Source organism: Ciconia boyciana, chromosome 18, assembly GCF_034638445.1.
Source record: "Ciconia boyciana chromosome 18, ASM3463844v1, whole genome shotgun sequence".
NCBI lineage: Eukaryota > Metazoa > Chordata > Aves > Ciconiiformes > Ciconiidae > Ciconia > Ciconia boyciana.
Genome location: NC_132951.1, coordinates 4299663 through 4316436, shown reverse-complemented (window position 1 = coordinate 4316436; position 16774 = coordinate 4299663). Strand labels below are relative to the sequence as shown.

Genomic DNA, 16774 nt, shown 5'->3' with positions numbered 1-16774 from the left:
TGGAGCGGCGGTGGGTGAGCACGGGCTTTGCTCTTGGCATTGCTTTAGGAATAACTCTGTGAAAGTCAGCGTTGTGCAAGAAAGCTCCCGAGCCGAAAAATAAAAGGCAGGTACCGTGCGGGGTGGGGATGGGGCTCCTTCCGAACCACGCCTGGCGCACACCGAGTCCTGCCTCTGGATTATGTGTATTATTATATCCACACGCGGATTGCTTTTTCGGCAGTGCCGTCTTTCCTTTCTCCAGCAATTTCCTGAAATAATGTTAGGGAAATGTGAAAATCTTGAACTTTTGAACCTCCCTGGAGGACAGCGTGCAGGGGGGTGGTGGCAGGAGGAGGGGACGCCCGCCTTCTGCTTGCCGTTTATTTTGGCTACAGGGCCTGGGGATGGGGAGGAGGGGGCTCGCCAGCCCCCCGGCCGGCGGAGAAGCCAGATCAGTGCTGCCCCTTATTAATTAATGGCTTTCTCGTTGGTGGGTCACGGAGGCGAGGAAGCCAGAGGAAGTTTTCTTTTGCTCGCAGATGCCGGGGAGAGGGGGAGTGCCCGGGCTGGGTGGCGAGGGCAGGGGGTGACACGCAGGGGTGATGGATGGGGCCTCGCTTTTTCGGCCGGGCTCTGGACGCTGGCAGCTCGCGCCAGTGAGGAAGAGAGAGGGGAAGGGGGATACACTACGCCTGGAAAGTACTTTTCCCTCTGATGAACTTCAGAGGCGTATAAATCACTGCCAGGCTGCAGCTGCGAAGCATGTGACGCTGGCAAATTAATGGTCCTTCGGAAAACACCGGCCATCACGCTCCCCTCCTCGCCTCTTAAAGGCGCAGCCAACAGCCAGGCCAGCCCCAGGTGGGGGAATCGGGGGGCCCGGGCTGGGCTGGTGGAGCCTCGTGTGCTTGCCGGCCCCCGGGTACGCTGGGGCTGGGTGTGCCTGCGGAGGGGAGCCGGCACGAGGGGCTCCTGCAACACTCTCCACGGTGCAAAGCTCTCCACGGCGCAGCACAATCTGTGGTACAAAGCTCTCCCTAGCAAAGCTGTCCGTGGTGCAAAGCTCTCCGTGGTGCAAAGCTCTCCGTGGTGCAAAGCTCTCCGTGGTGTAAAGCTTTCCACTGTGCACAGCTCTCTGGTGCAAAGTTTTCCCTCGTGCAAAGCTCTCCGCAGTACAAAGCTCTCCGTGGTGCAACACTCTCCATGGTTGGCTCCTGCTCTGCTGCCCGTGGTCCCTGTACAAACAGGACCGACATGCTCCTGGGGATGTTATTTTTTCCAAGGGGCCTTGGGCTCAGGGTGGGTGCCTGGTGGGAGCTCCTGGTCTCTGCGTAGTGGTGCCTCTGCTGTGCTCGCGCCCACCCAGGCTTTTATGCACAAGCAGTGACCAGGGGAGGGTAGAGATACATGGGGGGGATCCGGGATACACCAAAACCTTATAATGACTGGAGTGTTGAATTTGCAGCCGAGGTGAACATCACCCCAGGGGCTGACCGCCTGCCCGGTGCAGCGAATTGTCAAGCAGAGGACTGTGGGGCATCTTTCTCATGGTGGCATCAAGAGGCCACCACATGCCAGGGCTGGGTGTCCATGCTTGTGAGGCACAGCCACCCGTGCAGACCTCACAGGCAAACTGCTGCAGGGCTGGAGGGCAGTCAGAGGCTCCCCGACTCACCCAGGGCTACCTGGGCCACCACCCGAGTCCCAGCCCGCTGCCTGCCCATCACACCATCTTGCTCCTCTTCCTCGCTCTCGCTCTTATAAGCAGCGGCGGAAGAGGAGGGGAATCCAGCACTGCAACTTCTGCCCAGCGCTGCTGGTATGCAGGAGGGGGAGGGAGCTGAGCCACCAGCAGAACAGTTAAAAATTACTAAATACTTCCCTAATATAATTAGGTTTCCATGCAAGCAATTGCCTTAATTGCCAGAGGGATGTGGGGCAGTGGGGAGGGGAGCCAGCCTGGGCTCTGCCTGTGCTGCCGCTCCAGCCCAGGTTTCGCAACCCAGCACAGCGATGCTCCGCTCGACCGAGGACCTTGCAGGGGAGATGTCCCCAGTGAAGCCTGAGTAAGGATTTGGCCCATGCTGAGCCAGAAGTAAATAAAAGTGTTTTGCAAACATCACGGGGCTGGAGGTGAGCACTGGCACTGGCGGGGGGCTCGGCAGGACCGATGTCGGCCCCCTCGGATGGGTTTGCCAGGAGATGAGCTCAGAGGCTACCCGGACACTCTGCAATTTAAATTGTTGTTTATTTTCTAACTGCTGTTGGAGCAGAGAAAGTTAGGCAGGCAAGAAGGACAAAAAAAAAACCCAAACAACAGAGCCCACTCTATGATTTACATGGTAAAGGAGATAAGTGGGGATTTAAAGAGAAGGGAATATATAATTGAGACGAACGTGTAATATGAGCAGGGATCCAAACAGAGAGATCATAATCAGAAGTGTTAGGAGAAGCTGAGGTTTATTAATGAAACGTCTCATCTATTTGTCAGCTGAAGAGGAACAGCCTTTCCCCAGCAGCCGGAGGTGGAGGGGGCGGACGCGGGGATTGCACTGGGTGTTCCTGCCGCTGTCGCAGAGATCGAGGCTGCCATCTTCCTGCCCAGGGGGTGATGTCCTGACCTGAAAGCAAAGGCAGGGTTAGAGAAAAAAAGGAAGTACATGGTTTTTAGGAAGCTGGGTGTTGTCATTTTCCTCGCTGTAACCTGCTGTGGAAGTCAGGAGCTGGCAGAGCTCCGCAGCGGGGCTGATGACTGCCTGAGGAAGGGCTCGTTGGAGCCTTCCTCAAATCCCCACTCCTCCTCTCCACTCTTCTGCCCAGCTCTCTGCCCTCAGGTGCAGTCCCTTGTAGTCTGCTCTGGGAAGGCACGACGGATACTCGGCAGGTTGGAGTAAACGTGCCTGCGGCCTCGGGAGCAGCTTCAGCTGCTGGGTTCAACTGTGCATCTGGGCGTGGGTCTATGCGGGACTTTTCCACGGCTCCGACCTGCTCGTGGGGGCAAAGTGCTCCCGTCCAGCTCGTTTCTCACCCTGGCACTCACTATGTCTTCCTTGCTGCTCTCCCCGAGACCAGTGCTTGGCTGCCCCGCAGTCTCCCTCCGTGCTCCTCGGCTGACTACAGCCAGGTCGCGATGCCCAGGCACATCTGGGAGCCACTGTTGACCCTGTGCCGGTGGCCGTGTTTGCTCACAGAGCCATGGTGTTAGCTTGGACAAACCCTGCTTTTGTAGACCGGAGGCTGCAGGCTGGTGCAGACACATCTAAGCCAGCTTTGGAGGAGATGTTGGTAGCTGTGAGGAGAGCATGGAGCACACGGCGCACCGTGTTAGTCTCACTGGTTTTTCGGTAGCCGCGTGGCTAGGAATTTATCTGTTTTGTTCTGGCTGTATGGTTTGGTGCGTCTGCTACCCGGGTGATGTATGGCATGCAGCGTGGCTCACCAAGCGCCTATTCTCAGGGTGACACCGTGAGAGACGCAGACCAGAGCATGGTGGACGGTCCCCCGTTTCATCCTCCACTTGCTCACTTTTGGCTCTGCCCCATCATTGCTGCTGGGGCATCTGCATCCGTTGGGGTTCCTCAGGCACAGGACTATGCTGGCAGTGTCCGAGGGGTTAACCTGGGGCCGTATGCAGCTCCAGCGGGGAAAGTCTCTGGCTGTACATGAAGCGAACATTTTTTTAAGGGTCCTTCCCCTTCCCAGGCCCTGGCAATTATCTGCGGGCTGACAAAATCCCTGGAACATGGAGACCCGCTGGACATTGACCCGACTGCGCCGAGCTCAATTAGCTGAGGCTATCTGATTGGACTTGGTGCAGCCTAATTAGCTTTGGACTCGAACCAGAAACTCAAAACCAAAGGCAGCTTGCAGGCAGACCATCCTTTGCTGCAGCCTGCCCTGGGCTTTCCCAAGCCTCTTCTCTGCCCCAGGGAAGGGGGAGCAACCCACTGACCCTGTCTGCCCATCCCTCCAGCCACGCGGCTGGTGTTGAGGGGGCTTAAACCGTCGAGGGGGCTTAAACCTTCCTTCCTGCCCAGCGTGTGTTACTGAACCCAGGAGGGGTCACGTAAGACCGGAGGCAGCTTCTTTCTCTTGAAAAATGGTGTGTGCCATCTCGTTTCCAGAGGGAACTTGCTTTTATTGGAGGTGACCTGGCTCTGGCAGCTGCCTTCCCTGTCTTGATAGGCACCTTCCTTGGTAGGCACCCAGTTCTCAGGCTCCTTCTCCTGGACCTCCAGCTGCGGTGCACAAAGCAGGTGGTTTGTCCCTGAGGCAACCAGCTTGCTCCGGAGCATGCTCCAGTCATTGGTGGAGATGTGGAGAAGGAGCTGAGATGGGAAGGGATGGCTGTTTTGGGACCCCAGGATCCTTTGCCCATCTGGGTTTCCAGCTCTGTGTGCTCTGTGAGCATTAAAGCACAAAAATGCTGGTGGGAAGGGACCTCCGGGGGTCTGTTGACCAGCCTACCGCCAAGCATGGCCTGGGAGGTGGGCATTTCTCCAAGGAGACTTGGAAAATGGTGTTCCCATGGGCTGCTCTTGCACAGCTCCCAGCAGCCAAGCCCCCTGGAGGGATGGCTCATCCCACGTGGATGCTCATGAGATGTCTCCTGACCAGATGACACCTTGTGCCCAAGCCAGGCTTGCTGGGTCTCAACTAAGAGATGGGAAGACCCATGTGGCCTTGCAGTCACCTGTCCAGCATGCCCTAAGGAAAACTACCATAACTGGTTTTCCGGAAAACCAGTTAGCGGCGTTGCCTTTTGCTGGTCATGGTGTGGCCGGTGGCAGCACAGCTTCGGGGTGTTGGGATGCCAGCTGCAGCAGCGCCAGCCACGTTGGATCAGTTAAAGCCCATTATGCCAAGTGAATGACTGTAATTATCTCAAATCTGGATTAATGTGTGCGCACAGCACCGTAATATAATCCGTCTGGCCGGTGGTTTGTAGGCCGTTGTTCCTGGAAGCCAGACGCAGAAGGGGATCCGCAATACATGGCCGTATCCTCCCCCTCGCACCTCCTGCTGCCATCTCAGACCCCGAGGATGGAGCTTGTCCCATCGGACGGAGCCTGCAGACGTAGTGTAGGACCTTTTAAAGTGATGTGGGCTGGCGGTTGCTCTCAACGCTGACCACAGATGGGAGCAGAAGAGCAACTGGGAAGTGCAGAGGTGCTGTCACTCCGGCCAGCACCTCCGGGCAATCCCCGTAATTAGCAAAACCAGGGTAGACGGAGCAGTTCCCCCGGCGTGCCAGGGCTCTGTGCCTCTAGGACCCATCGGTGAGGGGCAACACATGTTTTAGCCCACAGATCTCAAAGCCAGTGGCAGGGAGAGCCACCGGGCTGCTCCCGCTCCTGGTCTTTAGGATTTGGCTCATCCTAGATCTCGTGGAGGGAGAATACGGAGAGCTGCTGGGTCCGCTCCCCAGCTGCGGGCAGGGCCGGGTAGCTGCACGTCTGAAGGGTTAACGCTGCGGGAAGCAGCAGGGCCATTTATTACTGAATCCCCTGGGCTGTGAGCCCCACGGCGGGCTGTAACCCGTGCACAGGCATGTCTTGAGAGGAGCGGAGCTTCCCCTCCGACAGCGTGGGTCGGCAGCCCGGTTTCAGAGCCGGGAGCTCCTGTTTACCAGAACTTTCAGCCCCACTTCATTGCATTCTTCCGGCTGCTTCTTTCCCTGCCTGCTTTGGAGAGGAGTATTTTAGGGCTCAAGGTAGCAGCTTCCCCAGGCGAGGAGCCTGTTTAGCTCCAGCTCTGAGACCCATCTCCTCTCCACATCCATCCTCCGGCCCGGAGCCCAGCATGGGGACGGGACCCGGGTGCTGGGGGGCAGCGGGTGGGACGAGCCGGGGCGAAGGTGCATCGCATGATCCGGGTTTGCTGGCGAGCCCTGCACGTGCCACGTGTGCGGCTCATTACTGCGAGGTCCTGGGGGAGCTTCGAAGTGAGACGAAACTTCTCCTCTTTCTGCTAGAGCGAGCCTAATGCTTTCGAGCTCCCCGTGCGTCTCACTGGATCCTGCTTGGTTTTTCATAGCTCAGAGCGTAGCACCCCCTCAAGGGCAATTAGATCACTTCCAATTTGCCCGTAAGCCCATAAAACTGCAATTGAATGTAATTAAAAGGCCATAATGAGCTTCAGCAACCTGCGGGACCACTGCGCTTTTGCTCTCACCGTGCTCCTTTCGGAGAACGGGATGGAGTCAGGGAGGCTGCGAAGGTCAGCGTTTGCAGGGAGGAAGAGGAGCTCTGAGCAGAGCTCCCCGGTTCCCGGGATGGGATGGGCAGACGTGGGGAAGCACTCAGGTGCCACCACCGCCACGTGCCCACGCTGCTGATGCCCACTGGGGAAGGCTGAAGGGACCCCCGGGTGCAGCTCTCCGTCTTTGCAGAACAGAGGGAGCATCTTCCCCTCTGTTGGCATCTTTTGCTGCTGTTTTGCCTTCACCGATGCTCTTTGGAGGCTGGAAGGGTGCCAGCAGGTACAAGGCCCCTCTCGGCATGGCCTGGTTTGCTCCTGGCTGTGCTTTGGGAAGGTTAGTGGCAGGCAGGGGACGATTGCAGTGATGGGGGCTCAGCCCTTGTGCTTTGGCAGTGAGGTCTGGGTCCCTCAAACCTCCCCTTTGGGGGTGCATGGGGACACCCTAGAAGAGAGAGAGACACAGCCCCAAGTGGGGTTTGCCCGGGAGCTCCTAACACCACCATGTTTGGGGCAGAAAGCCGGGCTGGGGACAGCTGCCCCCCTCCCGCTGGCACGTGCCAGGCACCGCCTGCGCCCCGAAAGTGTGGGGCTTGGAGGGACAGCGAGCTCCCGCTCCGGGCTGCTTCTGACTGCAATGGCACGAGCTCAAAAAGAGCCGCCGCATCGAGTCCTCCAGCAGACGTCTCCCCGGCCCCGCTGCCAGCCCAGGAGCCCTGGCAGCGGCACTACACTGCACCTATTATTGCCTGTTCCTGCAGCGGGTTCCCAGCCAGTAAATTAGGGACACTCGCTGAGCCGCTGACAGCAGAACAGAGCGCATTGTAAGAGCAAGGACAGCGCTGGCCCTTGAGGGATGAAATAGGAGCCTGTAATTTCTCAGGACTGTTGTGACATCTTTGCACAAGCGTGTGATTGAGTCACATTTGCTTTATCAGCAGAATCCTTGTTTGCCTGGGTGCACCCTCCCCCTCCGCCCACTACTGCCAGGCTGGGGGAGAGCCGAGCTGCGCTGCCCGCTCCCCTCCCCCTGGGCTTGCCTTTGCCTTTGCCTTTCCCTTCTCTCCGAGGGGCTCCTCACACTTTCCATATGTCACGCTCTCCCGCTTGCTCACGCTTCCTGCTTTTGCCTTCTCCACCCGCCGCCCCGGCTCCTGCCGAGGGGGGCTCGGAGGCTGCCCCGTGTGCTTGGGAGACGCAAACTGAAAAACCGTGGGTGAGGGGTCCTCCGTGGGTTGGGGGAGATGGTTGGTGGTGGGGGTCTGCACGGGGCAGGAAGCTGGGAGTGCTGGAGTGCCGCCGGCGCGGCGGCCGGAGGAAGAGGCGTTCGCAAGCGTTTCCTCTGCTAACACGGCAGCTCGCGGGAAGAGTGGCTTCTGGAAAATTCCTCTTTGAGTCCTTCCCCCTTGGAGACGGGAATAGCCCCTGCAGGCTTCCGGCTCTGCCAGTGGCTCCAGGAGCGGGCTGCGCTTTTACAGGGCTCCTGGGAGGGTGGGATGAGGTTTTTAAGGCAAAAAAAGACAAAACGAGCACCCGTGCTGGAGCTGAGCATGGTTTGTCAGCCCCGGTGTGGGGTCTGTGCCTCTCCTGCCACACGCATGTCTGCGGTGGGGCTGCTGCCCCGTCCATGCTAGCTCTGAAGCATCAGGCAGAAGCATCCCATTTTTTGGTGTGGGTCCTGCGGCGGGGCGTCCAGACCTCTGGGCATCCAGGCTCTAGCAGGTGATGGGGTGGGTTAGGGGTGAGCGTCTCCCAAAGGGGACCCTGTGGTGCTTTAAGCCGGGCTGCCAAAAAATGGTGAGCCCACGGTCACCCATGCAGGTTGCCTCAGAAGTGGCAAAGCCTGGGGGGAGACCCCCAAACACCACCCTGCACTTGCCAGCCTGAGCCCACGGCTGCGACCGCATGGTTGTCCTTCCCCTTGGTGCTGGGGAGTTCTAATGTTATCTGCAAAGTTGCGTCTGGAGGAGAAAATAAAATAGGATAGAGAGGGACAACGGGTGTTGGAGCTGCAGGGACAGAAGTGTCCCAGCTCTGCCCCACGGGGTAGGGGTGCTGCGTGCTTCGAGGAGTGCTGCCGCAAGGTTTGGGGTGGTTCCCACTCTGGAGAGCCCGCATCCGCCCTGTCCCATGGCCCGACGGTGGGATGCTTTTGCACTTCTTCTTCCTCTTCATCTTCTGGGAGGAGAGCAGAGGTTCCCCTGAGCTGCGGTGGTGGGGACCCGGGCTGGGGGAAGGAGAGGTTGGCGTGCAGAGTGCGGTGGAAAAGCTGCCCATGGGCACTGTAGTCTCATGCCGTGGGCCATCAACCCCGTACGGTGAAATCCTGGCAGGAGGCAGCAGCTAATGCCTGTCAATCGCTGTAAGGGGCTGGGACGGCAGCACGCAGAGGGGTGCTGCTGAATTTTCTCCAGCCAAGGAAACCCCATGGAAGGGGACCCTGATGCTGGGCTCGAAGCCCCGAAACGCGTCTCTGCTCCTCGCCGAGTTTGGCAGCGGCTGTGCCGAGTGGTCTTGCTGTCAGGTTTCGGCTGGCTCGGGCGGGAGCGGGGAGCAGGGGGTGAGAAGCCGTGTTGGCTTTGGGGTTTTAGTTTGGTCAAAATGAAACCTGGCGGGAGGAGGAACCCAGCCGGAGCAGAGAGCAGCCGAAACCGAGTTTCTCACTGTCCCTGAGCGGCTCGAACCGCCGCAGCGTCGCCCAGCACGTCTCAGGGGAAAGTGCTGAGCACGGCTCAGGAAGCTCTCCCAAACCTCAGAGTAGGTTCCCAAAGAGAAACTGCACGTGGTGATTTTTAAATGCGTGCAAAAAGACACATTTCCATGTGCTGTCCCCTGTGCAGACTTTGGGGGGGTCTGAGAGGGATGTTCTCGGGTTTGTCTTTGTACTCGAGTTCAGAAATGTAAAAAGAAAAAACAATTCAAGTTACTTTTGGGTGAAATCACAGCTAATCAGGATCAACGTGCTGGATTGCACTGCGGTCCAGCGCTCCTACACCCTTTTGCCTATAGCTGTGGCAGCAATACTCAGAAGGAATGTATGGATAACATACAGCTGCATCTTCTGACATCTCATGGTGTCTGTTCCCAGGGATGCCTCTGCCATGTGCCTGGCACCAGGGTGGTTTAAGGAGATCAATCGCCTCTCCTTGCAGGGCAGAGTGCTATAAATGCAGTTTAATGTGCTTGGGCCACAAGATGATGCTTCTTTCTTGGACCCATGGGTGGTTTTCGGGCATAACCGCCGCGCCGTGCCACGCAGGTCGTCTCCCTGCGTTTGCCCAAGCTGGGCACTGTCAGGTCCATGGCAGCAGCCGGCAGCAGGCAGCATTGGAAGGGGAAGAGGCAGCTCTTGCTCCATCCTCGCTCAGTTCTCAGCTGGGCTGCTGTAAATTGAGAGCAAACTTACTCAAGTTTGTAGGCCAGGGGCTATTTAAATTCATCTGCTGTAAACACTCTCTGTTCACTCCAGTTTTTGATCAGGGACAAAAGTGAGGACCTGACCTCTTGTGGTCACTATATTCCCATGGCAGTTTTCACATGAAAACTACGGTCAAACCCTCGTGTCCTGCCCAGATTTGCTGCCTGCCCGTTGCTCTCAGCATCCCGCTTCGTAGGTGGGTGCAGGCTGTTTGCTACCCGTGCCTTGGTTTGCTGGGGAAGGCGAAAGGAGGGGAGGTGGAAACCTCCATCATTTGAGGTTCCTTGGATGGAAAGCACACGAGGACATTTCTGTACTACTTTTGAGGAATGAGAGCAAATGGACAGTGATTTTCACTACCAAGTTTATTTAGGTAAACTCACCACCCGCAGAGGCACCGAAAGAAGGAACAGTGCTCTCAGCACTCGGTGTGCTGAATTTACGTGCAGATTCACGTGCATTTGGGTGTCAGAGTTTTGAGCCTGGTCAAAACCAAAGTGACGCTTGAGAGCAGGGGAGGAGGACATTTCCGAAAGCCTGATCTCAGCTGCTGGTCCCGATCCCCTCCAAACGTGGCCCCACAGTGCTGCGAAGGAGGGCTGACTTAAGGAAGGGAGCGGCAACCCAAATTTAGAATTTCCTGCTGTTTAATACCCCAAATTGATCTGCTTTCTGATTAAGGAGGAAGAGGTGCTGAGAAAAAAAAAAAAAAAGCAGAAGCAGGGGGGTGCGGGCGGCTTTGCAAATCTCGGCTGGCGTCAGGGCTGGGTGCGTGGGGTGCTTGCACCGTGACGGCTCCCTGGAGCCGTGGGGTGCCTGCGGACCCCTCTGATCCCACTCGGACGGGCTGTGGGGTTGTGTCCTGGGTCTGCAACCCTCCGTGGCTTCAGAAAAGCATGGCTCCGGGAGTCTGTTTGTGCCTTGAGATCTGTTTTTTTTTAACTTCCCCTCTCTCAGAAGCAGACTGCCGAGCCACCGAGCTGCTGAGTAAACTCCCTGGATATGCGAGAAAAGGTTTTCCAGCAGAGCTAGGTCACTGTAATTTTACTGGCAAAGCCTCTTAAGCATAAATGAAGATTATACCGGCGAAAGCTTATGCTGGTACAGTTTATTCTGGTACAAATGAGCTATTCTGGGAAAAAGCACCTCTTGCTGTTGTAATTGTTTCTGCTCTGGGACATTTTGTGGTCTAGAAATGTTAAAATCACAACCCTCCTTGATATTGCTGTATCAGCAAAAGCTGTTACTAGCTGTCGAGCTGCTGCAGACGTACCCTGGCCAAGCAGCAACACTTGAAGAGTCCCGTGCGCTGGATGGTAAAATGCAACAGGGAAGTTGGTCGGATGCTTTCAGCAACCGCAGCTCCCGGCGGGTCTAACCTGCCCGTCCGGGCCGCATCCAGACATGGATGTTTGCTGGTCCAACCTGGAGGTTTCTGCTGTTGGCCCCAAGAATGCCAAGGGGATGGAAAACAGCAGTGAAGCTGCCCAGGGCCGTGTGATAGTTCTCTGCGCTGGTCTGAGCGTCTGATGCAGCCGGATGGGAATGGGGACAAATGTTTTATAAAGATGTTTTCTTCCCTTATTGAAAACTAATAATAGTAAAAAAGTGCTGTCTGTCATGGAGCCAGGAGGGGGAAAAAAAACCATGGGGAAGGTTGATTCAGGAGTCGAGGTGCTAGCCTGGGTCTTGCAATACCCAGGATCTATTCCCAGCTTTGTCTCCGATTTCCCGCATGACCTTGGTGAAGGTCAGGGAAGCCTGTGATCTACTTGTGCTGTCTGTGTCTGTTAGTGGGGCTGCTGCCTTGTCGGGGGCATTGCTCTCCCTGTACCTCGGTTTCCCCACCTGCGAAGCAGGGGTGATGGCATCCAAAAGAGATCTTGCAAAGACAGGTATCTGCTGAGGGCAAGAGCAGCGATGAGCACCATGCCAGCAAAACAAGACTCGGGCTCCTTATCTTGAGGCCAGATCAAACCTGGCTCTAGTCTCCGTGCGATGGTTTCAGCTGAAGCGTGTTCCTCTGCCGCGGAGGAGAGCTGAAAGCGCACACATGGCTCCATACGGCCGCGTAACTCCATCGCTTGAGATGGATCACGTGGCCCTGCCCTAAATGTCTTATTCTTTGCGAAAAATTCCCATCCGAATTCTGTGGCTCACGGGTCTGTAGTTTAGAGAAGGAAAAAGAGCTTCATTGCAAATTCTTTAGCTGCTGAAGAGCTCTTGTTTCTGATCTCCCAACTGCCATGGGGCATCTTATAAGATATATAGAGGTCGTTGTGTTTAAACAAAGGACACACAGAGAAAATAGCTGCAATTTATGGGTGCGGCAAGAGGGGAAATGCTTTGAGAACTTTTTTTTTTTTTTTTTTTTTTTAGAAACAGGCACAGAGTTTATTTTGGTCAAGAGATAGTCACACACAATGGCTTTAAATGGCAAAACTACGCAAGAAAAATGAATACTCTCGCACTGCTTGAACTGAAAATGCATTTGGGAAAATACCTCCCCTGTTTGCTGCAGTCCAAGCGGTATCCATCAGTTTGGGGGTTTATTTGTTTCTATTAAAGATATTTCCTCAATCTAGGCTTTTTTCCTTTTAAAATTTATTTCTAGCGCTCCTTTAGCATTCAAGGTCCTATAGGATGCTTGTGGTGAGTGGGGAGGGTGGACTTCTCATGTCCGGCTCTGGATCCCCATCTCTCCACCTCAAGTCATTATTTTCCCCAAAAGCATCTTTCCCGCTGGGAGCAGCCCCCCTGGAGCCGGGGGCTGGCAGCATCTGCGCTGAGTTGCCTCAGGTGGACTCTTGACTTTTCTAAGGATAAAAAAACCCAAACCCTTTTCCGTATTTGCCGGTCGGCTGGAGGTAAACGTTTCCCATTGCTGCCGCTCTTACCGCGGGGTTTGGGGCTGCAGAGGAGGAAGCGTTTGGAGGAGGAGTGGAAAATTCCTGGTGTCCAAGGGGTTGCTTTGAACCGGGCATGATGCTCTGAAGCAGTTCGGGTCTGGTTCAGATTTCAGAGCGTTTGGCCAAGGGTTTTGGGTGAAAACACACCCGAACGCGTGTCCGTGCCTACATACGCTTCTCCCCGACCGGCCTGTTCAATGCAAGGTTACTCCTCCTCTCGCCTCCTTTCCTTTTTGTTGTTGTCGCTTGAATTATTTTCTCCAGACCAGCCCTACCACACGTGTCCAGTTCCTTGCTGGGTGCCGGGGTTCACATCTGCTGGGAAAGCAAAGTGTGTAAACAGGATGGGTGAGGGGAGCCGGCTCGGAGGCACGGGGCGCCCGGGGAGCTCCCGTGGTACCCAGGGGATGGGTATTTTGGGAGCGGGGCCGGCCCCACACGTGCTTTGCTTTCTGATGTGCTTGAGTAGGCACGAGCCAGTTGCCAGTAACCTGCCTGTGACCTCGCCTGCCTTAAATACTCGGGATCTTTTAAAAGGAAGGACTGTGCTTCGCCGCCTTCCCTTCGCAGGTCAAGTGCCTGTTTCCCCTGGCCAGGAGATCCAGCGCATCCTTGGATGGTGTCCATCCATCACCCTGGCTAGCGGGTTTTTCTGGGGGTCCTTTGGAGAAGGGCTGGCTGGGACGCTGTACCCAGGCACACAGCTGCTGCAGGGTCAGCTCCTGCCTTTCCCCCTGGCCCCGGGGTGGTGGCAGGGGCACAGCCCACATCCCGGCTCCCCAGAGCACATCACAGCGCCCAGCCCCGCTCCTCCTCCCAGCCGTTTGAAGACACCAAAAAGCAGAGAGCCGGGAAGCACGGTCCCGCTGTGCTAAATCCCAGGAGGAGACCCTGAAGCCTCAAGGAATTTCCCGGGGTTCCTGTTGTGCCGCCCGCACGTCACTCAGCCACGGGCGACGTGGTGGCCGTCGGTTGTTTTATAGCAACATCCTGTGAGAGCCGATGCGAGGCCAGTCCCCCCGGGGACGGGGATGCTCGCCTCCGCCACGGCCACAGAGACGCCTGCCACGGCCGGCAGTGCCGGCACACGAGCTTGTTTCGGCATTGACGGTGGCACCTGGCTGGAGCACAGGGTCTGGGCACGTGTCCCCTCTGCCTGTCCCAGATGGGACAGGACACCCGTGCAGAGAGAGCTGGCAACATCCCAGCCCTGGAGCCTAATCCTTGTTTTTGCATCCAAGCCCCCTCCCCTCTGCCCCTCGCCCTGGGGTTCCCGTTTCTGGCTCTTGTCTGGGAGTTTAAGGAATTATCTGTGCGGGAGCGAGCCTCTCCCGTGGCATGTGTAATCCTGTTACGCCTACAGCGGGGAAGGCGTGTCGGAGGCACGCTGGGGACAGCTGGGCTGCACGGGGGGGACACGCACCACGGGGGGCTCTGGGCGCCAGGACGGCACGGCCGCCCACGGCATTGCGTCTGCGTGGGGAAGCCCTTGGGGATCTCCGTGCCCCACCAGCACCCTCGCGAGGTGGGGATGGGGCTGAATGCATCGGGGCTAGAAAGAATCACCGAATCACAGGATCGTATAGGTTGGAAAAGACCTTTAAGATCATCAAGTCCAACTGTAAAAGGTGCCAGGGCAGGAGGTGTGACCACGTGGGGTGCAGCAGCATGATGCTGGGTGCAGTGGTAGGATGCTGGGTGCAGCGATGGGATGGATGCTGGGTGCAGCGATGGGACTCTGGGTGCAGCAGAGGGATGCTGGCCGCACGGCTGTTTGCGAGAGGAGCATCACTGCCTTGCTGGGTCTTCACTTCCCCACGCTGGGGTTTCCCCACCAGGATCGGTGATCTCCAGGGAAGATTGCTGGGGCTGGGCTTGCTGTGGGTTCAGCAAGCGTGTTTCCCACTGTGTAACACTTGTATGCTAATGGCTCCAAAATCCCGGGGAGACAGCTGACCCCACGCAGGTGACCGAATACAATATTTCGCAGAATTTAGTTAACTTTGGGGCCTGTAGCCAAAAGCAGTGGCTCCCAGACTCCGCCGTGAACAGCCCCTGGCCAAGCGGCCGTGCTGGTGCCTCTCCCTCTCTGGGCCCGTGTTTGGTGCTGTGAACTGGGGGAGTCCCGGCTGGTGTCGGGGCGAATGGTGGCGATGCCGGGGGACCCCTGCCCGTGCTGCCTGTCGGCCCCCACCGCCTTCTGGCAGCTCCTCCTCGCAGCCCGCCCGGGGGCCATGAGCCAGCCCCTTCCTCGCGCGGGATTGTTTTGCAAGCAGCGTGACAGGATGAGGAGGAAATGTGCCAGGAATGGCTCCATGTCTCCTCTCAGGAGAACTGGAGTCTATTTTTAACCCCCCTTCCCGCCCCCCCCCCCCCCTCCCGCTCCCCCGGGATGGCGGAGCCGCTGGGGCGCAGGCAGATGCAGCCCGTCCGCTGCTGCCTGCGGAAAGCTGCCCCCCGCTGCCCACGCAGCAGGCAGGGGTGTTCCTCCTTGCCAGCACACGCAGACTTCCCCATTGCACACTCGTGCCCTGGATGGGCACAGAAACCACGCGTGCAATGCACAAACGTGCTCTCACCACCAAACAGCCCTCCCTGCTGCCAAAACTTGGGGGTGCCGCAGGGCACACAGCCCCTCCGCGCTCCCCGTGCATGGCCCGTCCCTGCGATGCTGCGATGAATCTGAATTATCCCGTAGCATGGAGGGCGTCTGTCTGCTCCCGTGGGGGGGGTTTCTACCCGTGCATCAGCCAGAGCAGCAGTGCTGCCTCCGCAGCAGAGTTTAGAGCCGGGGTACAGCAGGTGAGCGAGATGGAGGAGAGCGGTGACGACTGGCTCCCGAGGTGGAAATACTCTCGGTGCCTGTCTTAACGCCTGCATAGTTAATCCACCAGAAGGTGGTTTTGAAAGACGGAGGATGCATTGGGAATTTCGGGGGCAGGTTGAAAAGCAGCCCCTCGGCAGGGTGAGGAGCGGGGGGCTGCTGCTCAGAGCTTGCTGCGGCCATGTGTCAGAGCCTGTCCTAGATGGGAGACTCAGCCCCGTTTCTCTCTTTCCTCTCTTACAGACTTCTCCAACCAAGTCAATTCCACGTCCCTGAACTCTCCCACGAGCCGGGGGCCCATGGCCACCCCATCCCTCCACCCGTCCATCGGGCCGGGCATCGGCTCCTCTCTGGGCTCCCCGGGCCAGCTCCACTCGCCCATCAGCACCCTGAGCTCGCCCATCAACGGCATGGGACCTCCGTTCTCAGTCATCAGCTCCCCCATGGGCCCGCACTCGATGTCCGTCCCCTCCACCCCCAGCCTGGGATTCGGCACCAGCAGCCCGCAGGTAAGGGGAAGGTGATGGGGACGTTGCTGCTGCCTGTTTAACCAGGGAGAAGCCACCTCCATGGGTTCCTGAACCAGACCCGGCTCTGGTCTCCCTGCTGCAAGCCCTGGCTCGCAGGAGGCTGTGCTGGCCAGGCAAGCACAGGGAGATAAACTCCACCACAGGCAGCGCAGGCAGGTGCCGAAGGGTGGCAAAAAGCAGAAGCTCAAGGGGGAAACCAAGTCAGAGGCATCCTGCTCCTCTGGCCAGAGCTGGGCATCTGCAGCCGCCTTTGGGGCTGCCCTGGGTGGGCTACGGGAGGCCAGCACAGCCAAAGTATGGCCATCCATCATTTCCCATCGCTTGTCCCCTTGGGTCCTGCCCTGTCCGTCCCCAGGCTGGGGGTGAAAGGGGAGCAGTGACTCCCCCTGGGTCACCTGGGGGCTGGTGGAGCTCTGGCAGGGGCCAGAGCCACCCCAGGACTCTCTGCACCCCACGCTTCTCAACCCGAGCAGTCCTATCCCCTCCCTGGGAACTGGTCCCCTCTGGGGCCAGCCTGCGGTCCCCATGGCATGCACCGAGGGGTCCCCTGCCTGCTCCCCCTCGCTGCCGGGGCTGCTTTCTCCTCGCAGGGGAAGGACTGGCGTTCACTGCCTGAAGATTGTGTAAAAAACCTTCCAACTACGGAGAGATAAGCTCTTTTTAAAAATAGCAAGATCGGGGCGCGCTGGCCAGCCCCTGCCACCTGTTGCTGGCTGCTCACACGGTATATGTTTAGTAAAAGGGCAGATTAAGGAATTGGCCACCACCTGCCACTTGCTGCGGATTTATTTATTCCAGGCCATCTCTGGGAGTCAAGCACCTGCCAGCACCTTTATTTTTAAATATCGGCCTGATTTATTTCCAGAGATAACAGGTCTTTCTACCCGGCGCTGGGGAGGGCTGTGCTGTGCTG

At 57.6% G+C, this 16774-nt stretch overlaps 1 protein-coding gene across 5 annotated transcripts in view; it reads left to right on the top strand.

Moving 5' to 3' along the window:
- RXRA (retinoid X receptor alpha) overlaps positions 1-16774 on the top strand; it is a 121548-nt gene that overhangs the window by 62847 nt on the left and 41927 nt on the right. For all 5 annotated transcript variants that reach the window (XM_072882998.1, XM_072883000.1, XM_072882997.1 and 2 more), the window contains exon 2: positions 15575-15840. In XM_072882998.1, the coding sequence (XP_072739099.1) occupies positions 15575-15840 (266 nt within the window). The remainder of the gene's footprint in view (positions 1-15574; positions 15841-16774) is intronic.